This window comes from Malus sylvestris, chromosome 16 (assembly GCF_916048215.2).
Source record: "Malus sylvestris chromosome 16, drMalSylv7.2, whole genome shotgun sequence".
Classification (NCBI taxonomy): Eukaryota; Viridiplantae; Streptophyta; class Magnoliopsida; order Rosales; family Rosaceae; genus Malus; species Malus sylvestris.
The window spans coordinates 27,313,884-27,337,481 of record NC_062275.1 but is presented as its reverse complement, the minus strand read 5'-3'; the positions used below and the strand labels follow the sequence as shown (position 1 = coordinate 27,337,481).

Below are 23,598 nucleotides of genomic sequence, written 5' to 3'. Positions count from 1 at the left end.
AGTTTAATATGATTAAACGGAATTCAATGTTCCACTAATTATGCATGTTTATATGATTTTTTATACTTGTGTCATCCCGTCACGCTTTTGCATATATGTACTAAAATAGTTCACAACCCAACAAGATAGAGTCAGACAACGAAGATCCTAACCATCGTAAAAAGTTGCCAAAGAACTGTAGCCCAATTAGAGAAATGTCATTTCAAGGTTCATTGTTTTTTGGAAACTTTAACGAAAAGCTCCCGGTACTGTTCACTTTAACGAAAAACCACATTTTAACACTAAAAAGTCAATCTTGGTACTATTCACTTTATCCTTTATTTTGTCCTTATCATTAAAACTCAAAGTTTTCAAGTCCTTTTCATTAGTTTTCCTTTGTTTTAATACATACAATATTGTTATGCCCCGACTCGGAGTTGGTGAAAAAATAAATAAATCTTGTGCCGAGTGCACCAGTAGAAATAAAATAAAATGAACATAACTCTTCCTTTTACAAGGTGTGCAGAAATATATAAAACCCTTAAATCTCCCGTCTAACACAACCTCAACCCGTCTACCCTTATATTTATCTTGTACCAAACTTGCAAGGTCTAAAATGTAAAAGGTGAGCGAAACCACAGCTCAATAGGGACAAAAGTGTTATCAAGGATAATTGTCAAGGTTAAACCAAGTGTCATGCAACACGTAACATGTGAGATCCTACATCAACCAACAGAGAGGGTGTGATGTGCCTTATATGTACATACTTCCCTCTTATAGCACGAGGCATTTTGGGAATTCACTGGCTTCGGATTCCATCGGAACTCCAAAGTCAAGCGAGTTCGGGCAAGAGCAATCCTAGGATGGGTGACCCATTGGAAAGTTCTCGTCTGAGTTACCAAAAACAAATTCGTGAGGAATTGTAAGCCCAAAGTTGAGACTGAGATGTGACAGAATGGTATCAGAGCCACTCTGCCGTTCGATGCAGATTGTAAGATCCCACATCGACTAACGGAGAAAGGGTGATGTGCCTTATATGTACATAGTTCCCTCCCTATAGCACGAGGCCTTTTGGGAACTCATTGGCTTCAGATTCCATCAGAACTCCAAAGTTAAGCTTCAGGCGAGAGCAATCCTAGGATGGGTGACCCACTAGGAAGTTCTCGTCTGAGTTCCCAGAAACAAATCCGTAAGGGAATGGTAAGCTCAAAGTGGACAATATCGTGCTACGGCGGAGTTGAGACTGGGATGTGACATAACAACAAATGAAGAGGAATACCACCATATTGTAGTACTAACCGACTATTTTTAAACTACATTAGTTTGAAAAGTTTCAAAAAAATTTAAGCATGCATATCAGGATAAGGGCTTACTTACGTACACTTAATTTGCTATTGTGTAGAGATCTCTATTGAATTAGCGCAATTGTGTTTTAGCTTTATCACATGACATCCAAGGGTGGAGTTAAGGATTTTTTCTTTGTGTGGGCTAACTGAAAATAGTACAATAAAATCATATGTTTATTTATTTTTTTCTTATATAAACTTATATAATAATCAATATAAAAGAACAATAATATAATATAAACTATTCTCAAAATCAAGGTTTTAAAAAATGCTAGATGCTAGTCGAGCAGCGGACTGGGGCCTAGAGCCTAGGCGCCCAGGAGGGAGTCTAGGCAGCATAGGCGGATTTAAGTAAATTTACTATATAATATGTAAATAAACATTGAATAATATGTTATTTCTTAAAAAGAAAAAAAATATATGTATGAAAATATGTAAAAATTTAGACTCTTTTTGTTAGTTTTGTATCATTTTGTAAGGCTATAAATAAAATGCAAGTTGGGCCTTGCATTCCTTGTTTTAACATTAAATAGAATTGTTAAGTCTATTATAGATGGGCATAATGGATCCTAACAAAAAACGCAAAGTCATCTAATCTATTTATTATCCTATTAGAATAAAAAAAAAAAAAACCAAATACACTTGTATTTAGCCATCCCGATTCCCAATCACTGATTCACTTTCAAAAAAAAAAAAAAAACCCTAAGCTGCTAAGCAAAAACGATTGCAGCCGTCTACTTATCACCATATCTGCAATTGCATATTCACACACACACACACACACACACACACACACACTCTCTCTCTCTCTCTCTCTCTCTCTCTCTCTCTCTCTCTCTCTCTCTCTCGTAGACCATCGTCACACCTAGAGTAGACGGTCAAACACATAGCGCCCAGGTTTTCAGTGTCTACCTACTTCTAGGTAAGCAATCGTATTTTCCCAGGCCACCCAGACCGTCCAACTTCCATCTAGCCTGCCCAACGACCATTTAACCCGCCTAGGCGTCTGACTTACGCCACCTAATAGCTTTGCCGATTTAGTAAATGATTTCGGGATAATCATGGCGGAGCACCGCTGTCTAGCGCCTAGGCCATGTTTTAGAACACTGCTCAAAATCATAACCCTAACCAATAAATTCAAGGACCATATAAATAATTAACCTACTAATTAAATCAAGAATAAGTAAATAATAAAGAGATTAAGAAAGTATCAAATGTGACATTTATTGGAAAATCACAACGGAAATTAAGAAATTGCGGAGATAATGATTTAATTGTGGATTTAAAGAAATTATTTTTCTTTTCTTGAGTAAGAAGCACAAAGGCTAAATTATATAGGGTAAATGATCTTTTTCCTTAAAGAATAGGATAAAGGGAGATTGGAGAGAGTGTTGTGATAATATGTGGATGGCCCACATGAATAGTTTGTTACTATTTATGCACAGTATTTTCATTATTCATTTGTGGAAAATTTGTAAAGTGAATAGTGCTCTCTTTTGTTTATATATTTGAAGAAGAGAAGAAGAGGTGTGCGATTTACGGAAGAGGAAGAGAGAAGAGAGAGAGAGAGAGAGAGGAAAGAAGAGGAAGAGAGGAAGAAGAGGAAAATGAGGAGGAGATTAAAGAGAGTTATCTTTGTACTCCTATTATTTCAGATTATAATGAAAACACCACTATTGCCCCGATGACGTACTCCAGTCACACTGACTGTAGAGGAACCTCGTAAATTTTGTGTCTTGTTTAATTTATTCCACTGCACCCACCGTCGATTTTACAACACGTTATCAGCACGAGAAGCTCTCATGTCGGTGGAAAGCACTACTTACCTCTCACATCTATCGGCTGGAATCTCACAGATAAGAAAATCTTTTCATTTCATTCTCATATCTCTAAATGACTAATTTTCTTAAAGTAAATATACATGTGTTTATATAAGTATTGTCATTATTATTGGCAGAAAATCCGACAGTCATATGAGCTTTGAAACTTCAACTTCCAGTGCTCATACATAAACCATTCCTTCATAAAAGTTGTCCCTTATCCTCTCTCCCATAACATACCAAAATTCCAGAACCATCCAACGGTTAAATCATTCTAGATCTTAGAAATAATACTACAGACTCAAAATCCGCAGAAAATTTGGCAGCCATGTAAATAGCCTTTGAATTCCAACTTCCTGACATCCAATTGAAATACTTTCTTCTTGAAAGTTGTTTGTCCACCTAGTACCTAGAACATATCCAAATTTCAGAAATTGTCAACGGTGCGATCGTCGTAGATGACTGAAACTTCAACTCAGCCTCCATTTCCGCAGAAAACTGGGCTGCCATCTTATGAGTACCAAACCTTCATTTTCAGAAGCTCAGCTCGAAATTGTTTCTTCATGAAAGTTGTTTGGTATCTTCTTATCCATATCATACTAAATTTTGAGTTAAATCTAATGGTTTGATCTTCTTATAAGTGGCAGACAACGAAAAGTGTTATTATTTTGGGTAGTTGGAAAGAAAGAAATATATATATATATATATATATTGAAAAAAAAGGGAGCAAATGGATGGTGTGTCGGTTGGACTATTTAAAGAAAACAAAAAGGTTTTGGAAGTGAGTTGCACCATTCTGAAAAGAAAAAAAATTGGAAAGGTGGATTTTTGGTGCATGATGTTGTCACAAAAGGAGAAAAGAACAAATATTATTGGATGGTACACGGCACCATGTGAATGAATAAGAAACGAAAATATATATTTATTTATGTGAATGGTGTTGGCTTAAAACACTTTCACAAGCTCTATTTATTTAAAGCAATTTATTTACAGTGGGTAGAATTATTACCCTTTGCTTTAAAGCTTTGATATTTATGTGCATGGTGTTGGTTTAAAGCCCATGTCACAAGTTCTATTTACTTTAAAGCAATTTATTTATCATGGACGGTTTTACCACCTACTGCTTTAAGTTTTGATTTATGTGAATGGTGCTGAATTAAAGCCCTTGTCACAAGCTTTATTTACTTAAATGCAATTTATTTACTATGGTTGGAATTACCGCCTATTGCTTTAATTTATTTATTGTACTTATCTTTTGTTACTATGAGTATATACAGGACCTGAAGTTCCTTGATCAGATCATAACCTGCAGTTTCTTGATCCTCATCATATAAAATGATTGGACCCGAAGTTCCATCATACAAAAGGATCTGGCATGAAGTCCCTTGATCCTGAAGATCAGGACATGAAGTTCCTAGATGAGTACCGTAAGTTTGAAGTGCCGCAGTGCCTTAACTTAATTGTAATAAAAGCCATAAGAGTCTCAGTTTACAGACTATTAAATAAGGACCAGAAGTTCCTTATGTCCATACTCAAAATGGTTTAGCAGAAGCCTTTATTAAGCGAATGAAATTGATTTCCCGCGCTCTGCTCATAAAAACGAAATTGCCAATTTTCTACATGGGGACATGTAAACTTTACATGATGCATTATTAATTCGGTTGAGACATGTTACCGACCATCAATACTTCTCAGTACAACTCGAGTTTGGAACCAACCAAACATTATACATTTACGAGTTTTTGGTTGTGTTGTCTATGTGCCTGTAAGACTGCCACAACGTACTGAAATGCGGCATCATTGCAAATTAGGCATTGATGTTGAACACCATCTATCATTCAATATTTGGAATTCTTGATTGGGGATATGTTTACCGCATGGTTTGCGGACTGTCATTTTGATAAGACAATTTTCCTGCCATTAGGGGGAGAAAATAATATCGTTCCAGAAGAACGATGAGAAAATATCATTCCAAAAGAATGATGAGAAAAGACCGTTCCAGAAGAACGAAGAGAATTTGTCTTATTTTGATTCACGAAGCAATCAATGAGAAAATGAAATATGAATAATTGAATGATGCAACGAAAGTGATGAAATCATATATACTTACTGCAAATGTGCCTACAAGAATTGATGTCTCTGTTGGATAAAATAATGAGACAGTAAATGATTTATCTGTTGCACGCCTGAAGCGTGGCAGATTTTTAGACTCAAAAGGTTCAGTTATTCGAAAGACGAATAATATGGCACTACTGAACTATTGCATTCCCGAAGCATAACTGTTGCATGCCAGAAGCATGACAGTCGCTGCATGGATACACGTCCCAGATAGGACAATCCACAGACATGGGAATGTTGATGTCTCATACATAGAGCATAGTAGACATATAGGTTCCAATGACTCAACTACCGGAAGTGGAGATTAAAATCCAAGAACTATAACGCTCAAGAGGAGGTTATGATCCACATTCTCTAAATTATGACTATCCTGGAAGAGATAGCGTCATGCCCTTGAAGAGGCAATGGATATCCAAAGAAATGAAAAGCTTTTATGCATGCGCATGCACATGAGAATATGGGATCACAGATTGATGATAACCAATGATAATTTTGGTTTTTACAAGTAGCTACTATATTCATCAATGAGCTGTGTTAATATTGAGTCACGTTCTTTTGTTCGTCGACAAAAGAAAAATTATTGGCCAAAATGGAGAAAGGCAATTCCATTACAATTTTGTAAGAACGTGGGCAAATGAACCTATATATATTTGAATACAATACAAATAGCCAAAAGATGTTGAACCAAGGAGGTTATATATGGGCATTTGTAATATAGTGTAATACACTTACATGATATGACACAAGGTTGTAAACGAGTTCATATGAATGGAGAATTATATACGAAGGGTTGTGAGTCGCCCACATTATATCTCCATAAGTAAATCCCTCAAGTATACATGGGAGCAAATTGCTCTGTATAAATTCCAAAGGAAAATGTGTCATGAAGTGTAGAAAACCCTTGAAGGATTCAAATTGCTTGAAGTAAGCCTCTGAAGGGTAAAACATAAAATATGTACTCAATACCAATGGATGATATAAATTGCCTTAGTGAGTACTATCATTATGATATTGTTGCAACATACTAAAATCTCTTGCAAGAGTCAATGACATTAAATTATAACTCTTGAAGAGTTGATGATATTAAATTGGGACTCCTGAAGAGTCTAAAAAAAATTATAAAGTGTTAAAGGAATTATTGTCTCGAGCTGCAGATCGAACAATCTACCAACACGAATCTTATCCATGATATTTATGATATTAAAAGAACCATATGGATTGAAGATTATGAGTTGAATACTCATATGATGAAGACACTAAGAATAATCATTTATCTTTGTGAGGGTAAAGATAAATTAATATTTGGTCCAGAAGTACCACATCTTAGTGAAGTATATGCTTTATTGTATTTGGCACAATACATTGAATGAAATAAAGCTTATTTATTAATATCTCCAAGAAATTACAGATATATACATACACATGAGTTAAAACAAACAAACAGGATGGAGCCTTCACAAAGGTTGCTCATGTGAAGCCTCAGTACTCGAAAGTACCCCAGAAGGGGGAGGCACTGGAGATTGATCATGTGGCACCCCAGTACTTAGCAAAACACCAGAAGGGGAAGGCATCAGTTGCTTTCGGAATCTAGCAACGAACCTCTGGTGATCACTTTGAATCCGACTTTCGGATTCCTGCAGTTGGACGAGCTTTCTTTTCATGCTCGTAGAGTAACTATTTGCAAGCACGTGTAACACTCTATTCTCGTGCTTGAGCCCTCTGATCTCTTGTTTAAGACTTGCCACCTCCGCCATCAATGATTCAACTTGGCGAGTTTGAGCAAGTAGGCGTTGGCCCATATTGGACACAGAGCCAGCACACTGAACGCTGAGAGCCAAGGAGTCTTGAACGGCCAACTCTTCAGACCGTTCTGAAAGGATCTTGTTATCCCTTGGAGTGAGAAGATTCCTAGCTACCACAGTAGCGGTTATGTTATTCTTCATCATAGAGTCCCTAACCGTAAGAGGACCATTAGAAGATAAGAAGGACGGGCGCCATATATTATCCTGACGCTGCTCGTCTGTATCACTCCTAAGACTCAAATCTAAGCAAATGTTAGATGGGCAAGTCATTTTTCAGAAATGATGAAGGAAAAACAGAGGTCAAATAAAATTTCAGAAGTGCAAGATAGAGGAAATTTCTACAGGCAGCAACTTTCTGAGCATACTCTTGAACACAATTGATGTCTCTATAAAAGAAGAGGCAGCAGAGCCATTTGTTCAAAGATCGAAGAGGCACCGCTCTCCGAATTTCAAAAGCCAGATTTTCCTGAATAAAGTTCGTTGGCATTTTTCAGACGTAATCCCAGCTTTTTCATATGTCGCGTGCAATTTTGTCAAAGATCTCTGACAAAGTTGAAAACGCGTAAATCTTACTGTTCTATTTACACCACAGTTGCTGACAAGAGTAAAAGCACAGCACCACACTTGCTATTGAGAAATCTCTATATATGTCGACCTCTGTTCTCCATAACAAGGCAGACCTGTAACACTGCAAGAATACCTAACTCTTCCTCATCTCCGAGAATGCATCTTCAACATAGCATCTCGAAATACTCAGTTTTCTTCCTCTCCGAGAATACCTCTTCAAACATGTCACACCAGAGCAAGATTATCACATATCTTCAGGGACCAGAGCAAGATTATCTCATATCATGCAATCTCCCTGTCCTTTCCTTTGTCATTGTTCTTACCTGCAAAGACAAGGATAAAGAAAGCAGTATGTCGGAACCTCCACTCAAACTCCAGGTAAGGAACAGACTGCCTGGAACCTTTCCTGATTACTTACCTAGTATTGCTCTCGAGTAGTCATCTTCAACTGTTGTTGGAGCTGGGTCTCCAGTCACCAAGAAGTGATGAACCATCCAAATGCAAGGGTTTGCATTCCACTTCTGCACCAGGGGACAAATCCTACAAGAGAAGATGCCACATATGCATGGGGGAAAAGCAATGAAAATACTACTTAAGCAAGGGGAGCAAGTAAGGAAAGTGAAAATGATGCATTGAAGCATGTGGAGACAAGTGCAATGAACATATGCTGATTCATCCCCAACTAAGCCGAATATCACTTGTCACGTGAAGCTCTTCATGGTCCAATTTCATTCAAGATCAAGCTTCGAAGGTCCTTAAAGAAATTACAAGTCCGATTCAAGATCAAGTGTCCACCACACTTGAATCAAATCTGCTCCAGATCAAAGGAGTAAATTCAGACCTTTGGATGCAAGTCTAGCAGAAAGTCCTCTAGCCCAGTTCAAGAAAAAGCCTGTGGAAAGTTAACAACAAGTAAAGCACCTCTTTCGGCAACTCTCCCCGCTAAGAGACTGAAGCAGAATGATCAGTGATCAGCCTAAATGATTTGAAATCAGGGGGAGATACTCATCAGGGGGAACATCCAAAACAGATCAAGATTTTAACGAATCAATCGAAGACTTATGGCCATCCAAGAGGGAGTGTTGTGATAATATGTGGATGGCCCACATGAATAATTTGTTACTATTTATGCACAGTATTTTCATTATTCATTTGTGGAAAATTTGTAAAGTGAATAGTGCTCTCTTTTGTTTATATATTTGAAGAAGAGAAGAAGAGGTGTGCGATTTACGGAAGAGGAAGAGAGAAGAGAGAGAGAGAGAGAGGAAAAAAGAGGAAGAGAGGAAGAAGAGGAAAATGAGGAGGAGATTAAAGAGAGTTATCTTTGTACTCCTATTATTTCAGATTATAATGAAAGCACCACTGTTGCCCCGAGGACGTACTCCAGTCACACTGACTGTAGAGGAACCTCGTAAATTTTGTGTCTTGTTTAATTTATTCCACTGCACCCACCGTCGATTTTACAACAGAGAGAACTAATTTATAATTTTTAGCATAAAACGTATTATTTATTACCTATCCTCTATAAAATATACATTAAATAATAATTTCTATTGAAATTGAGCAAGCTATAAGCATGAGTTTACAAAAAGAATAGTTCTATTCACAAACCCATTTTTACTTCGAATACAGCCTTATTAATTTTTTGTCAGTGATCATCTCCAACTCATTAGATTCGAACAACCGAAAATTGAGAGGGATGTGTGAAAAGTAAAAATAAGTGCATAGATAGCACTACCCTTATAGAAAACCTCCTTGGACTACATCCCACCTTAGCCTTGTGGGTGGCTACGCCATTGATGACATCGCGTTATTGACTTATAATGTTATGGCGGCATACCGGAGGAGGAATTCTTCTATTCATCGAGACGTATGCAACAATAAATTCAACTTATGGAGTCAATTTGAAGTGGGTGAAACATAATACAACCTAGCCTACATTTGGTGTGATTGTGCTGCAGAGGCCAGCACGTCTAGAAAGTCATACGTGAAATTTCTCCTATGTATTAATTTGTTAGTAACTTGCAAAAATGTTAAGAACCTAATAGTAATTTTGTAAACTAACAGATGACTTTAGGTAAACAAATACTAATGTAAACCACATCAAGTGACCCATTGGTGAGGGCGGACTGTGGCTCCTTAATAAACAAAAAAATGTGGGAGGTCCGGGGTTTGATGCTCCGAGTTGGTGAGTTTACTTGACTGTGATCACGAGTAGAGTGAAATTTCTAAAAGCCTCTTTGAGCTCAGAAATGGTGGATAATCGTGGCTTGCTACCAGTAGTTCCCCTTAAAAAAAAACAAATACTAACGTAACAATTTCCAAACAAAAATAAATAAATATAATGAGACTTAAAATTTTGGAAATAAAATTTGCATACAAAGTAATTCTTAAGAGGGAGGAAAGAAGAAAAGAGAAACATGGACATTCAAGTTCTAAAAGATAAGCGACAAAATCACCTTCCTACATGACTCGTGTTATTGGTTTAAAATGTTATAATAGGAGGAAATTTTATTTAAACCCATGTAAGATGAATTAAAAATATAACTAAAATGTATCAATAAACCCACCTACTATAATTAAACCATATATCACTCCTTGTTATCCTACGTGCATTTTAGCTAAAATCCTAGTAGCTCTTATAGAGAAAAATAAGTTTTTTTATCAATGGATGGTGATTTTGAAGTTTTAATTTCTCTAACTAAGGTATGACTCGATTTGTTGCCATGCTTGTTTGTCAATTTGTTACCGTGCTTGTTTGACAATTTGTTGTCGTGCTGGTTTGGTTGGTCTTATGGCTCTTCTTATACTTGCATCTGTAAGCACTTAGTTTTGCAGCTTCTAATGGTTGTAGCTTCTCATTAGAATTTACAATTAACTTCTTCAGCCATTTAAACGATCAATTAACTCATTGATTATAATCCAACAAATTGTAGAAACAAATTGATCAGAAAGTAAGGAAAAGATGAATTGCTTAATCCCAGATAATTAGTTCCAAAACTAGGAGTGCTTCAAATTTTTGAGAAAACAATTGATCAGGCAAACAATGACAACTTACATTAACAGTGGAGTTGTTCTTTTTCGAAAGAACAAAAATTTGCAGAGAGGAAAGTTGGTTTGATAAGAGAAGGTGATGGGGGTTATTTATTGTGGTGGTGTTGATAGCAACCCAAGTAACTGGTTTGGTTGAGAGAGAGAACCTGTGTCTTGGTTTGTAAAGAGAGCAAATATCTTGGTTTTGTAGCAAAAAAAACAGTAGCCATAGAAGATGCTAGGAGGAGGGGGGGCGCTAAGGATGCGTAATGTTTTTATTTTCGAGCTTCTTTGAAAAAATATTATTCAATTAGCGATTTTATTTATAATTGGGTGTAAAGATAACTTTACATTTTGAATTGGATTTAAGAAGGTAGTTTAGGTAATAAATTTGGGTTTAAAGAGATATTAATTCTTTAATAAAAAATAATATGGGTGTAGAGAGTAAGTTGGGTATAGAAAGATGTTACATGGGTTTAAATAAAATTTCCCATCTTTTATTCGCCTAGAAGTATCAGACAATAGACTCAACTTGTATGGTCAATTTTGGGCTAGGCGATAAAAGTCAAGAACCTAATAGTATTTTTGTAAACTAAAAAATGACTTTAGGTAAACAAGTAATACAATAATTACGCAAAAAAAAAAAAACAATAGTATAAGCAGAAGACCAAAATTTGCCAAAATAAAAACTTGCATAGGAAATAATTCATAGGCAATGTTCTAACAATCCGCCTAGGTGGTGGAAGATCGATGTGATTTAAGCCAATATGTGGAGAAAAATCGGGTAGGGGTTAGGAAGCTACCTAGGTGGGCAAGGCGGTTTGACACTCAGAGCATACAACTAATCAAGAATAGTATGAAAGGAATATTATAAAATAATGAGATTACAAAGAAAGTGGATCCTACACCGAGAGGGGAACTTGAAGCTACTGATACGAGTGTGCCTTAACGTCGAGATCGTACGCCTCGATTCTAAGTCTTAAAGGGGGCACAAAACAAAAGGGTGAGTGAACCAAAGTTTATAATAACAATACTAAGTAAAACCATTTTTCTTTTGAACATACTAACCCCCTATTTTGAAAACACATATATATAATACCACGTACTAGATTTTTCTGAAAACCCTAACGTGCCATGAAAACATCTAAAACGTGTATGTATAAAACAATGCTCAGTAATGATAACATAGTCGCCTAAAGGCAAATCCATAAAACCTTCGTAAATCCAAAATAATAAAGTACTCAACTAGGGGTATCATAGTTTCCCGAAGGCATAATCATCACTCGAGGGTGAAGCTGTACGACACTGGGTTACGCCAGTGAAAAAATATGGTAGGTCCCATCACTCGAAGGTGAAGTTGTACGACTCTGGGTTACGCCAGAGAAGAAACATAACATAACACACTGACATTAGTCGTGGCTAGTGAAGTTGTCTAACACTAGTTTCGCCAGTGAAGCTGGGAGTATGTCATAAATATCTCACTACTCATCAACTGTCCTATGGCCATAGACATATACATACCCAGGTTGTGTGTATGTGTTGTATGATTACCCACTAAGCAAGCACATAAAACATAAATCACATTTCTCATATCAAATCATCGGAGCTCAAAAGCTCAAAGCATCACATCATAAATCCATAGGAGCGTTCTAGCTCAAATTATTATCATAAACCATATTCACAAAGTCATAATAAAACATATTTGTAAATTCGTAATATTTCGTAAGCGTAAATCCAATAATTGATAACGTTTCATAAAACGTAAATTCAATAAATCATAAATAATGCATAAAATGTAAAATCATGAAATCATGTTTTCATATATGCAAGCCTAGCATTTAATAAAGAATCATGCAATTTAAGAAGGGGTCCACTCACAAATACTCCGTCGCCGAAGAGCCATTCAAACTAGGGAGGACGAGATCGCCACTAACAAACGCACCTAAGCACATAAAGGGAACAATTAGTAAAATCGTACTAAAATGATTGAATTTGGGAAAACGGAGTGCGGATTTGGAACCAGGAGTCGAATTATCCTAAGAGAGGTTTAGGGCAAATTTAGTAAAACGTCAACAGGAAAGTCAATGGTCAACTCAAAAAGTCAACCGAGACGCCAAGCCAGTCAACTATGTTAAAACTTCAAAGTTTCACTAAATAGATGTCAAAAATATACTTGAGGCATTGAAATTAACATATGAGGGTTTCCGAGAAAATTTCAAATTTCAAGGAATATTTTAGGAATATTCTAGGGAATATTCCAAGAAAATTTTGAGCCCATTTCGGAACTGGGTCAGGCTTGGGCCAAGTTTAGGCTTAGGCCTTTTTTTCCTCTTGGGTCGGGTTGACCCGTTTGGGCTTGCGGGTCGGCTGGACCTGTCACATCCCAGTTCGACTCCACCGTAGCACGATATTGTCACATTTGAGCTTACCATTCCCTCAGGTATTGTTTGGTATGCATACAGGACGAGACGGAAAAGGACAGGACGGGATGGAACGGAAAGGGAGCAAAGATGCCCTCGGATGGAAATAAGGAGGAAGGAGAAGGAGACGGAAAGGTTATAATTTTGTGTTCTATGGATGTGGAACAAGTCGTTCCAGGGGGTGAGGCGGAACGAAAATTCACCCAAAATTCATCATGTGGAACAGCGCGTTCCACCCGTTTTAGGCGCTCAAACATCGGACGGAACGCCTCATCCCACTTCGTTCCGTCCAGTCCCACGTACCAAACGGTACCTCACAGAGGTGTTTCTAGGAACTCACACGAGAACTTCCCAGTGGGTCACCTATCCTAGGAATGCTCTCGCCTAAACTAGCTTAACTTTAGAGTTCCGATGGAATCTGAAGCCAGTGAGTTCCCAAAAAGCCTCGTGCTATATGAATGTGGGCATGTACATATAAGGCACATCACCCCCACTCCGTTGGTTGATGTGGGATGTTACAATCCACCACCCTTAGGGGCCCGACGTTCTCGTTGGCACACTCGCACCGAACGGCAGAGTGGCTCTGATACCATTATGTCAAATCCCAGTTCGACTCCGCCGTAGCACGATATTGTCCGCTTTGGGCTTACCATTCCCTCACGGTTTTGTTTCTAGGAACTCAGATGAGAACTTCCCAGTGGGTCACCCATCCTAGGAGAACTCTTGCTCGAACTCGCTTAACTTCGGAGTTCCAATGGAACCCGAAACCAGTGAGTTCCCAAAAGGCCTTATGATATATGGAGGTGGGCATGTACATATAAGGCACATCATCCTGTCTCCGTTGGTCGATGTGAGATGTTACAGGACCCAACGAAGAAGAAGGCCGGATTGGGCCGAGTTTGGCCAAGAAACTTCACGAGCTTTGTTCAAGCTCGATTCTTAACCAAAATTGATGTTCAACCTATGGAAATGAAGCTTCGAGTGAGGAGAAGAGATTCGTACCAAAAAAAGGCTGGGTCGTGGCCGAAGTTGGCTAGAAATAGCATGCAAACACATGGGTCCTTCACCGGAAAATTGGGGAAGTTTTCCTGTGGTATTTCTGCATCCAAACAACACTAAAACTTCTTAAAAACATCTTAATTGTACTCCTAAGCACGATCTATGAAGATCTTGGGGGGTTTTGGGGACTTACCTTTGCTGGGGACGATGAGAACTCACCGGAGGAATTTTTGTGAATAGTGGCAGCGCCACTGTGGAGAGAGAGGGTGTCCAGTCCAGGGTTCTAAGTTCCTGACATAGGTGGTCAGGTGGGGTTTATGATGGTGCTCGCCAGAGTGACAACGATGTGGCGCTGGTGGTATGTTATGGTTCTCAGAGAGGGAGGGTGAGTGATAGGGTAATAAAGAATTGAGAAAGATTACAGGGACGAGAGAGATTAAGGGAAGAAGGATAAGATACACACGGCAAGGAGAGAGTGGAGAGTTTTGAGATGTGTGGGCTCCATAGCCAAAAATAAATTATTAAAATATTTAAAATAGCAAATCAGAAATATTAAAATAATAATATAAAAATATAAAATATAAAATAGTAATTTTCACAAAAGTATTTTTCGGATTCAAAGTTCCGTAAGATCTTCATCGTAACTTCAAATTCGATTCCGTCTATGCCTATGTGTTCGTACCTTTGAGTACCTCGAGGTTAGGGGTAAAATAATAGCTCATACGCGTCTTGAAATGCTAGTCAATGAAAGTCAACAATCTCGCCTAAGGGTATTTTCGTCCATTCACTCCTTTAAAATTAATAAAATCGTAAAATTAAGAACTAGTTGTTACATGTTTCCATTGTTTTTTTTTTTTTTCAATTAAGTTAAAGGGTGTTTTGGGTAACTTATTAAAAAAAAACCCGTATATGAATTAGTAAACTTTTGAATTTGGTTTTCTAGTTTTGGGTTTTTCTTATTTTTGCTGTATTAGATTGTGATGATGGCAATGTCACGATTGCTTAAGTTTTATGTTTTGACTTTTTCAAATTCTCAATACAAAAAGCTCCAACTCGCCATCTGACTAGCGTATAACATCTTTTCCAACCTTGATCGAAAGGTCCACCTAAAAAACAAAATATTCAAAAGTGAAACTTTGGACGGCAAGTTCGGAAAGAGAGAAGGAAAAATGAGTGCATCATTGACCCAATATAAAGGAAGGTATTGACACTAACCCATCACAGACCCGACCTTATCTCGACTAGGGATGGGCAAAATACCCAGGGTTATGGGTAACCATGGTTACCCACCCATTTAAACTTCACGGTTATGGTTATTGGTAACCGTTTAGATAAATAAACGGTTATGGGTATAACCGTTTACCCGCGAAATTTAAATGGGTAGTTATGAGTATTAACCGCGGTTATAAACGGATAACCGTTTACCCATTTATTTTATATATGTAATGTTTAATATTTTAAAAATAAAATTATATATATATGGGGCTGTTTGATATGGGATGGGAAGTTGTGTTATTAACCCAACAATCACATCTCTTCAATTTGAATGCTGCATCTTTTGATTGTTGCCGAAAAGACATGATTCATGGTCAACAAGTGTAATCCTTCTCCTAACAAATATGGCCTTTAGGTTATTGGTGCTCACTGCTCTCCATCAGGCATACTCGTTAAAATGTCTTTTGGATAATACTTTGTATATGTTCAAACAGACATGACCTCTAGAACTAATATGACTTCAAAAGTTATGTATTTGTAATTAACTTAATCATGTGCAATTCTCTTTATATATTGATAACATTGGAAGAAGAGAAAATCATTCAGAAATTTGTTGTATACATAATTTCTTTGCTCTCTCTTCTCTCTCTATCATGTTCATACAATTTCTTTGTAGTTATTTCTAAGGGAATACAATTCGGTTTTGCTAATCGAATATTCCATACTTTGTTGTATCCTGAAAGTGATTTGCCAAGAACCCTTTAGCAAACTCATTCGAGTGGGGGTAAATAACACTTTAAGGAAACGATTCAAGGCGTACCTCAAAGTCATTATTTAGATTATTCTCTATATTTTTACATAACTCTAACACGTAAAATTAACACAAACCATGTTCTTTATCGGACAAAACTTAAATCAATGCTATTGATATAGCTAATTATAATATAATGTAGCTCATTATATATATTATGTTAATACCTTACATTATGGGTTAAATAACACAAGAATACTGTCTTCTAAACAGTTTTCATAACCCAAGAATACTTAGCAAATATTATATTACCTTCATTGGTAACAGTTAAAAATATCGTTCGTAAACTATTATTTCAATTATTAGAATGATATAAGGGCTTCAAAAATTAAAATACTGAAATGTATGATGAATGTACCTATAACGGTGTTTAATTGTCAAAAAAGAGAAAATTATGACAATTTTTTTTTTAATTTTCAAGTTGTTAAAAAACATGTAAACGGGTGAAAAGGAATAATGGTAAAAAAAGAAGATAAACGGGTTAAAAATGATAAATAGGTATTAAGCAGTTGTAGTTAAATGAGTATGCAAATATGGATATGGTTAACCATTTATAAAAGATTATGGGTATGTATATAACCGTTTAGACAATTAACCAACGGGTAAATGATTATGTAGGCATGAACATAAGCGATTATAGATAAATAACCGTGGTTACCACCACCGTAAACATTGCCTATCCTAATCCCGACCCGACCGGCCTATAACGGATTCAAATGTTTTAATACCCATTTGCAAACCCTAGCTAGCTTCCACATCCATTGCCACACAAAAACCCCAGAAAAGCCTCCTCTCACTCAACGCTCCCCGCTCTAGTACTGAATCGCTACAATGGCAGGCACACCCGAAAAAACGGCGAAAGCGGTCGCAGATTTGACATTGGAATCGGAAGGAGCTATGAGCAAAAAGTACGTCCCGATTAACCCCTGTTTGGTTCCTGGGAAAATAAAAGATTGCGTGTGAACCGATTAAAGATATCCAATTCCGGCCATGTTTATTTTTTTATTTTGTTTTTAGTCCAAATGGTTTTGTGTTTTAGCTGCGAAAGCTGTTAATTTTTATTTCTTGGTTTTGATTGTGTTGAATTTTTTGTGGGGTGCTTACAGTGCACGGAAGAAGGAGTTGAAGAACAAGCAAAGGGAAGAAGAAAGGCGCCGGAAAGAGGAGGAGAAGGCCAAGCAGGTACCTATTGTCTTACAATGCTGTTATTTCTTTCTTTGGTTATAGAGTGATGGCGGGTTCCGTCACGTATGTTGATAGATAATGGGCGTGAACATCATAATCGGTTTTCTTATCCGAATTTGACCAAGTATTTTATCTAGTTTTACGCAAGTAGTGTTTTTTGCGGTTATTCAGTATGTTTTGGTTATTAATTTGTTTCATAAAATCAATTTTTGACCCTGGAAATGAGTTGATACGCAAAGTCATGATACAGCATAATGTTTTTTTTCACTTTTTTCACGAATTTGTATTAATGCTATGCTAATCAATCTGATACATTTGTTGCCTATATAAGTTTTGGTTTCTCATTAACCCAAATATATTTGGTGTTTTGTTGATACATAAAATCAATATGTTTAGTGTGAATTGGTACTAAATTGTCACCTGAAATCTGAATACACTTGAATGATAGTGTGTAATTGCTTATTGTCTAGGAGATTGCTTACCGTATTTGATTATGGAATCTTTATATGAAATAAATTTGATAATATCTTGCAGGCTGCTGCCGTGGCAAGCTCGCAAGTTAAGAAAGATGTAGCAACTGAAGATGACGAAATGGATCCAACGGTACTTTCTAATTTGTGTTGTAATATAGTTTTTCCATCTAAATCTTTGGTGCGAATTCAAATCTTACCTAATTATGACCTGAGCATCGTGACTATTTGTTCTTTTGCAGCAATACTATGAAAACAGACTGAAGTATCTTGCTACCCAGAAGGTAGATAAAAATCCATATCCTCACAAATTCTCTTGTTCAATCACCGTGCGCGAATGTGTAGAGAAGTATGCAGGCTTAAGCGATGGGGAGCATCTTGAGGATATCAGTGTTTCATTGGCTGGTATATAAATTTATGGGCTAATATTTATATGGTATCATCTGTCACTTTCATTTTAGTTTGGCTGATTTGAATAATTTACTCCTATGCAAGGGCGAATCATGAGTAAAAGATCGTCTAGCTCAAAACTTTTCTTTTATGACTTACATGGTGGAGGACCTGATGGTGAGAAGGTCCAAGTGATGGCTGATTTAAGGTATAAAACTGTTCTAGCTCCTATTCTTTGTGCATTTCTAACAGTTCTTTTCCTCTTTTTGTTGAAGTGTGGTTTACCAATTGGGAAATATGCTCTCTTAGTTGGAGGCCAGTGTGTTTTTTAATTCTCTTTGTTAGAACTCAGAAGGACTAAAAACTACAAACTATCTGATGCTGTTCAATAACTAATTGATTAATTAGCAACAGGATGAATGTTCTTTTTAAGACAATATTATGTGAGATTAAACTTAATGAAAAATAAAGAATTTCAATGCAGAAGGATGAATGTCAATTTTAAGACAGTTTTATGTTTGTGTTATTGTCCAATTAAACTCTTTTAGTTACGACCACATTGAATATTCACTTTCTTCTTATTCTTCTCTCTTTTTTCCCCAGTATCTTGTTTTGTAGTCCTGTAAGAAATGAAAGAAATGGTAAACTTGTTTCAGCTTTGTCATTACTATATGGAAAATTTAACTTGGCTACAAAAAGTGATGGTTTGTTGATTATGCTCTATCAAGTGTTGTTGGACATTTTGTAGTTTGGTCAATAAAGGACTTATGTGGCTTACTATCTTCATCTCTAATTCTGCGTTTCTTTTCATGTGTTAAATGAATATAATACATCAAAATGTAGTAGCTAGGACAATGTAATCAGCCACTTTTTCTGCCATTGCATTTAATGTCAAATACTTATTTTTGTGTGCAAATAATAGCCCCTGATTCTATCCATCCATTCTCTTCTAGTTGTCTTCCATCTAATTTCCCAATTCCATGAAATTGAAATTCTGTGATCACATGATATAGTGAAATTAGTCTTGCATAAATTAGAAATCTGATTATTGTCTTAAAGGATTGCTGGATCGCTTCCCATGGAAATTCTGGATTTATCCCTGCTTAGGTAGATGCAAGCTTTTTGCTTCTCATTAGATGTGGTTGAGTTATATTAGTACATCCCCTTTCTTGGGTTTATTTAGTTTGTCAATTTTACAAGGACTTCGTTTTTCATGCAGAAAATCAGAGCTGGATGAATCTGAATTTTCTAAGTTCCATTCTAGTGTTAAGCGTGGTGATATTGTTGGTATTACTGGGTTTCCAGGTTTGTATTAGCTGTTCATTTACCCTTTACATGTTAGTTATGGTTATTTATTTTTGAATGATATGATTATATATATTTATATATATATATATATAAAATGCGAGCCCTTGAGCCGAGTTCAAATCCTCTCCCCATAGATTATAATAGTTAAGAATTTCCTTTTTTTTTTCAGAAGAAAAACAAATTGCTGAATTGGTATTCACTGTGTGGCCAATCAGTGGAAGGATTTAGTTGCTTTATGTTTTGTAGATTATTGATCAATTCGATAAGCCACTCCATGTTTGTGTGTTTTGAGAACGTTTATTTGGTTAAAAAATGATAAGGGAGAAGGTTCAAAAGCTACAATGAAAGAGAAAAAAAATTACAAGGTTGCTGGGTTCCTAGTCTTCGCATTTTTGCCATATTATATTGCATATTTTCTTTAATCTCATACTCATAAGCCAGAGTTACAAGATTCTTTGTGCTTGCACTCATTGTGAATTTGCTATTTGTCTGACTGGTTGTGGATCTAATGAAAATTTCATGCAAAACAACTTTCAAGTTATCTCACTCTTTAATGTTATAAAAAGTTTGGCTTTCCTGCTCTCCAGTCTAGTTGACTGAAGCTTTAATTTTAGGGTCCCGAAAATTCATTTTGTCAGTATAGGCCGGTCATGTGCATGACATCGTTCTGAGCTTTCTGCCATTATCAACTTAGAACATCTGCTTTTGTACTTTTGTGGTTTCTCTCTAATTCAATGGGGCCTTGTGATGTAACATGTCCTTAGGCATCTAATGATGCATGCTCTGCTGGATTTTGCTTTGTTTCGGATTATGATCGGTTAGTTGTTCTGAATTATACAGTTTTCTGTTTTGTTTCTCTTTTTTCATCTCACAGGAAAGACTAAGAGGGGGGAGTTGAGCATTTTCCCAAGATCATTTATAGTGTTATCACATTGTCTTCATATGATGCCAAGGCAGAAACCTGGTCCTGCTTCTGATAGTGCTAATGTGAAGGTGAGCAATGATTGTATCTTGACTTTGTTTATGCTACCTGGGCTCTTTTCATGACACCACTACGTACACTTCTGCAGAAAACTGATCGATGGGTCCCAGGAAGTCCCAGGAATCCTGAAGCATACATTTTAAAAGACCAGGTATCGATTGAAAAAATACTTTTACAATTATTTTTTGCTAAGCTTTGAACACACTAAGATTAAAGTTTTGGGTCGGAATTACTAATGATTTATATCTATCTAAAACATGCGTTCTTGTTTTTGCATTATTGATTTCTGTTTATAAATCTTATGCTACAGCAACTTGATGTATTTTTTTTATAAACTCAGGAAAGTATATTTCTGGTCCTTTTGGTATTGACCTTTGTTTTGAAAGTTTAATCATGTATACATACTTAGTTTTTTGAAGTGTTGGAGATAACTACCAAATCAACTTTGTACCCCCATTTCTCTATTAGGTTTTTGTTTGTTGACTCTATTGTCTTGTTCCACCCTTTTTCCTCGTTTCTGTTTTGTTTGATCAATTTTTGAGTTGGTTATGACTATTTTTTTTTTAAATGTAAATAGTCATATGACGTTATTCCCTTTATATTCTCAAGATTTTATGTGGTTCATTTTCTATTGTTTTACATGATAATTGTCTTTCTTGGTAGGAAACTCGCTATCGTCAACGTTATTTGGATCTAATATTGACTAATGAGGTTCGACAAATATTCAAGACCAGATTTAAGGTCATTCAATATATTAGAAGGTTCCTGGACAATCTGGACTTCTTAGAGGTTAGTCTTTCTTCAGGTTGCCTTTTGTATTCACTGCGTCTCCATGTTCGTTTGTTGGTAGTCTCTTACGTTTTGGTGTCTTTTCTATCTGTCATTTGCTTCTACATTCTCCCACCCTCAGGTCGAAACTCCTATGATGAATATGATTGCTGGTGGAGCGGCTGCCCGTCCTTTTGTGACTTATCACAATGAACTTGACATGAAGCTTTTCATGCGCATTGCACCTGAACTCTATCTTAAACAGCTAGTTGTTGGTGGCCTGGATCGTGTTTATGAGATTGGAAAACAATTTAGAAATGAGGGCATTGATTTGACTCATAATCCTGAGTTCACTACCTGTGAATTCTATATGGCTTATGCAGACTACAATGACTTGATGACACTGACTGAGGAAATGTTGAGTGGTATGGCTCAAATGATGCATGTCTTGAAGATAGATTACCTTATCCCTTTCCCTGTTGAGAGTACTTGGATTTGTTTGCTAATATATTAAGTCTAAAATAGGGATGGTCAAGGAACTAACTGGTGGATATAAAATCCAGTATCATTCGAATGGGCTCGACAAAGATCCAATTGAGATTGACTTTACTCCTCCTTTCAGGTCTGTAAACTGTATTTTGGTCATGCATGTTACAGCTTAAACATGTGTTAAAAAACTTATCTGGTGGTTTGAACTGTTACTGCTGCAGAAGGATCGACATGGTTGAGGAATTAAATAAGATTGCAGGTCTCAACATAAATCCAGAGAATCTCTCCAGTGCAGAAGCTAACCAATATCTTAAGGATGCGTGCAAGAAATTTGATATCAAATGTTCCCCTCCTGAAACAACAACTCGTTTGTTGGACAAGGTAACTCATTTTCTTCTTCCTCCCATATATTCTTTAAAATCAAGTACATGAATCAGGATACCACCTCTGGTTTTATGTGATGGCAGGGACTGGCATTGTAATCAATGCGATGTTATGCTTTTCTCAAATTTCTAGTGTTGATGACAATTTTCAGTTATAATACTTTCTGATATGACATTTTTTTGTTCATAACAATTCCCATGAATCTTGCGTCATTGCATCTGTCCTGCTCTGGGGTTTGTTTGCATTTGTCAGTTATTGCTTGGCGAATTATCAAAAGGTCTTAAAGATGTCTATATTTTCTTTCCATTTGTCAGTTAAGAAAAAACCTAGTAATTTGCTTGGAATCTTAATGTGTGATGGGTATGGAAAATGACTTGATCATCAGTTTTTACTTTTTTGGTTCATTTTCTATTTTTGCAGCTTGTGGGGCACTTTTTGGAAGAGACGTGTGTAAATCCCGCGTTCATCATTAACCATCCTGAGATAATGAGTCCTTTAGCAAAGTGGCATCGATCGAAACCTGGGCTGACTGAACGTTTTGAATTGTTTGTCAACAAGCATGAAGTATGCTTACCAACTTGAAGATTTGAATGATTTCTTTGTTGACTACCTTTTTCTTTGTCATTAAACTTGTTAACGATTTTCATTTGCTTTCCAGCTTGCCAATGCATACACAGAATTGAATGATCCTGTGGTACAACGCCAACGATTTGCTGATCAACTCAAGGTATCACTTAATTGTTTAGTTATGGTATCTTACTGAAAACTGTTTGGAAAGTTTTCTAATGATATATGGTTTTGAGTTCAGGACCGACAATCAGGTGATGATGAAGCAATGGCTCTGGACGAAACATTTTGCAGAGCTCTTGAGTATGGGTTACCTCCAACTGGTGGTTGGGGTTTGGGCGTTGACCGGCTCTGTATGTGGTTAACTGATTCACAGAATATTAAGGTTTGTGTGTGTGTTGTCTCTCTCTCTCTCTCTCTCTCTCTCATCTTGTATTTGTTAAGTGTGAGCAGTTTCTCACAGTGTATTGTTTGTGGTTGGACAGGAAGTTCTACTCTTCCCGGCTATGAAACCACAGGATGAGCCTTCTGCTAAAGGTGCTAACTTCTTTTGAAATAACTTTCCTCGAATAAATTTATAAAACCTTCTTGTGTATTGTTTGTGCGTTTTGTGTAAGCACATTTGGATCTCTAACTGTTGTTCTTTTGACATTGTTCAGCCATTTAGGCGCCTGAGATTATTGGGACGCATCAATCGATTTTTGTAGCATTCATCGGACTCGAAGCGGTCGTCTTATCAATGGCCTGGTGTACCTTTTTGGTTTGATTTTTTACTGTCATATCTGAAGTGTTTTTGGGTAGATCTATAATTGTCCGACTATTCATTAGTAAATGCGACTAATGTTTATCCGAAGTTCTAAATTTGTATTGCTCCGTTGTGTTAGTTTCTTTTGAATGACTATTTGTTACGACTTGAAAGAAAAAAGTTGCTCTCTTGTCTCGTCA

The 23,598-nt window shown here is 36.6% G+C and overlaps 1 protein-coding gene and 1 long non-coding RNA gene across 2 annotated transcripts; one reads left to right on the top strand and one right to left on the bottom strand.

The window, feature by feature from the left end:
• Window positions 1–12,257: 12,257 nt before the first annotated feature.
• LOC126607907 (uncharacterized) lies at window positions 12,258–14,468 on the bottom strand. The gene is made up of 3 exons (XR_007617729.1): window positions 14,278–14,468; window positions 14,088–14,184; window positions 12,258–12,607 (listed from the first exon to the last, which is right to left on the bottom strand). It is a non-coding gene; the product is annotated as an uncharacterized LOC126607907 (long non-coding RNA).
• A 2,374-nt stretch (window positions 14,469–16,842) lies between these two features.
• LOC126608172 (lysine--tRNA ligase, cytoplasmic-like) lies at window positions 16,843–23,598 on the top strand. Its single transcript, XM_050275990.1, has 17 exons — window positions 16,843–17,018; window positions 17,217–17,292; window positions 17,830–17,898; window positions 18,008–18,170; window positions 18,261–18,363; window positions 19,375–19,460; window positions 20,338–20,456; window positions 20,534–20,596; window positions 21,109–21,234; window positions 21,356–21,638; window positions 21,739–21,835; window positions 21,924–22,083; window positions 22,507–22,650; window positions 22,745–22,813; window positions 22,895–23,038; window positions 23,139–23,190; window positions 23,313–23,598. Exons 1-17 carry the CDS (start codon window positions 16,942–16,944, stop codon window positions 23,318–23,320), a joined length of 1,839 nt encoding a protein of 612 aa, XP_050131947.1. The 5' UTR covers window positions 16,843–16,941; the 3' UTR covers window positions 23,321–23,598.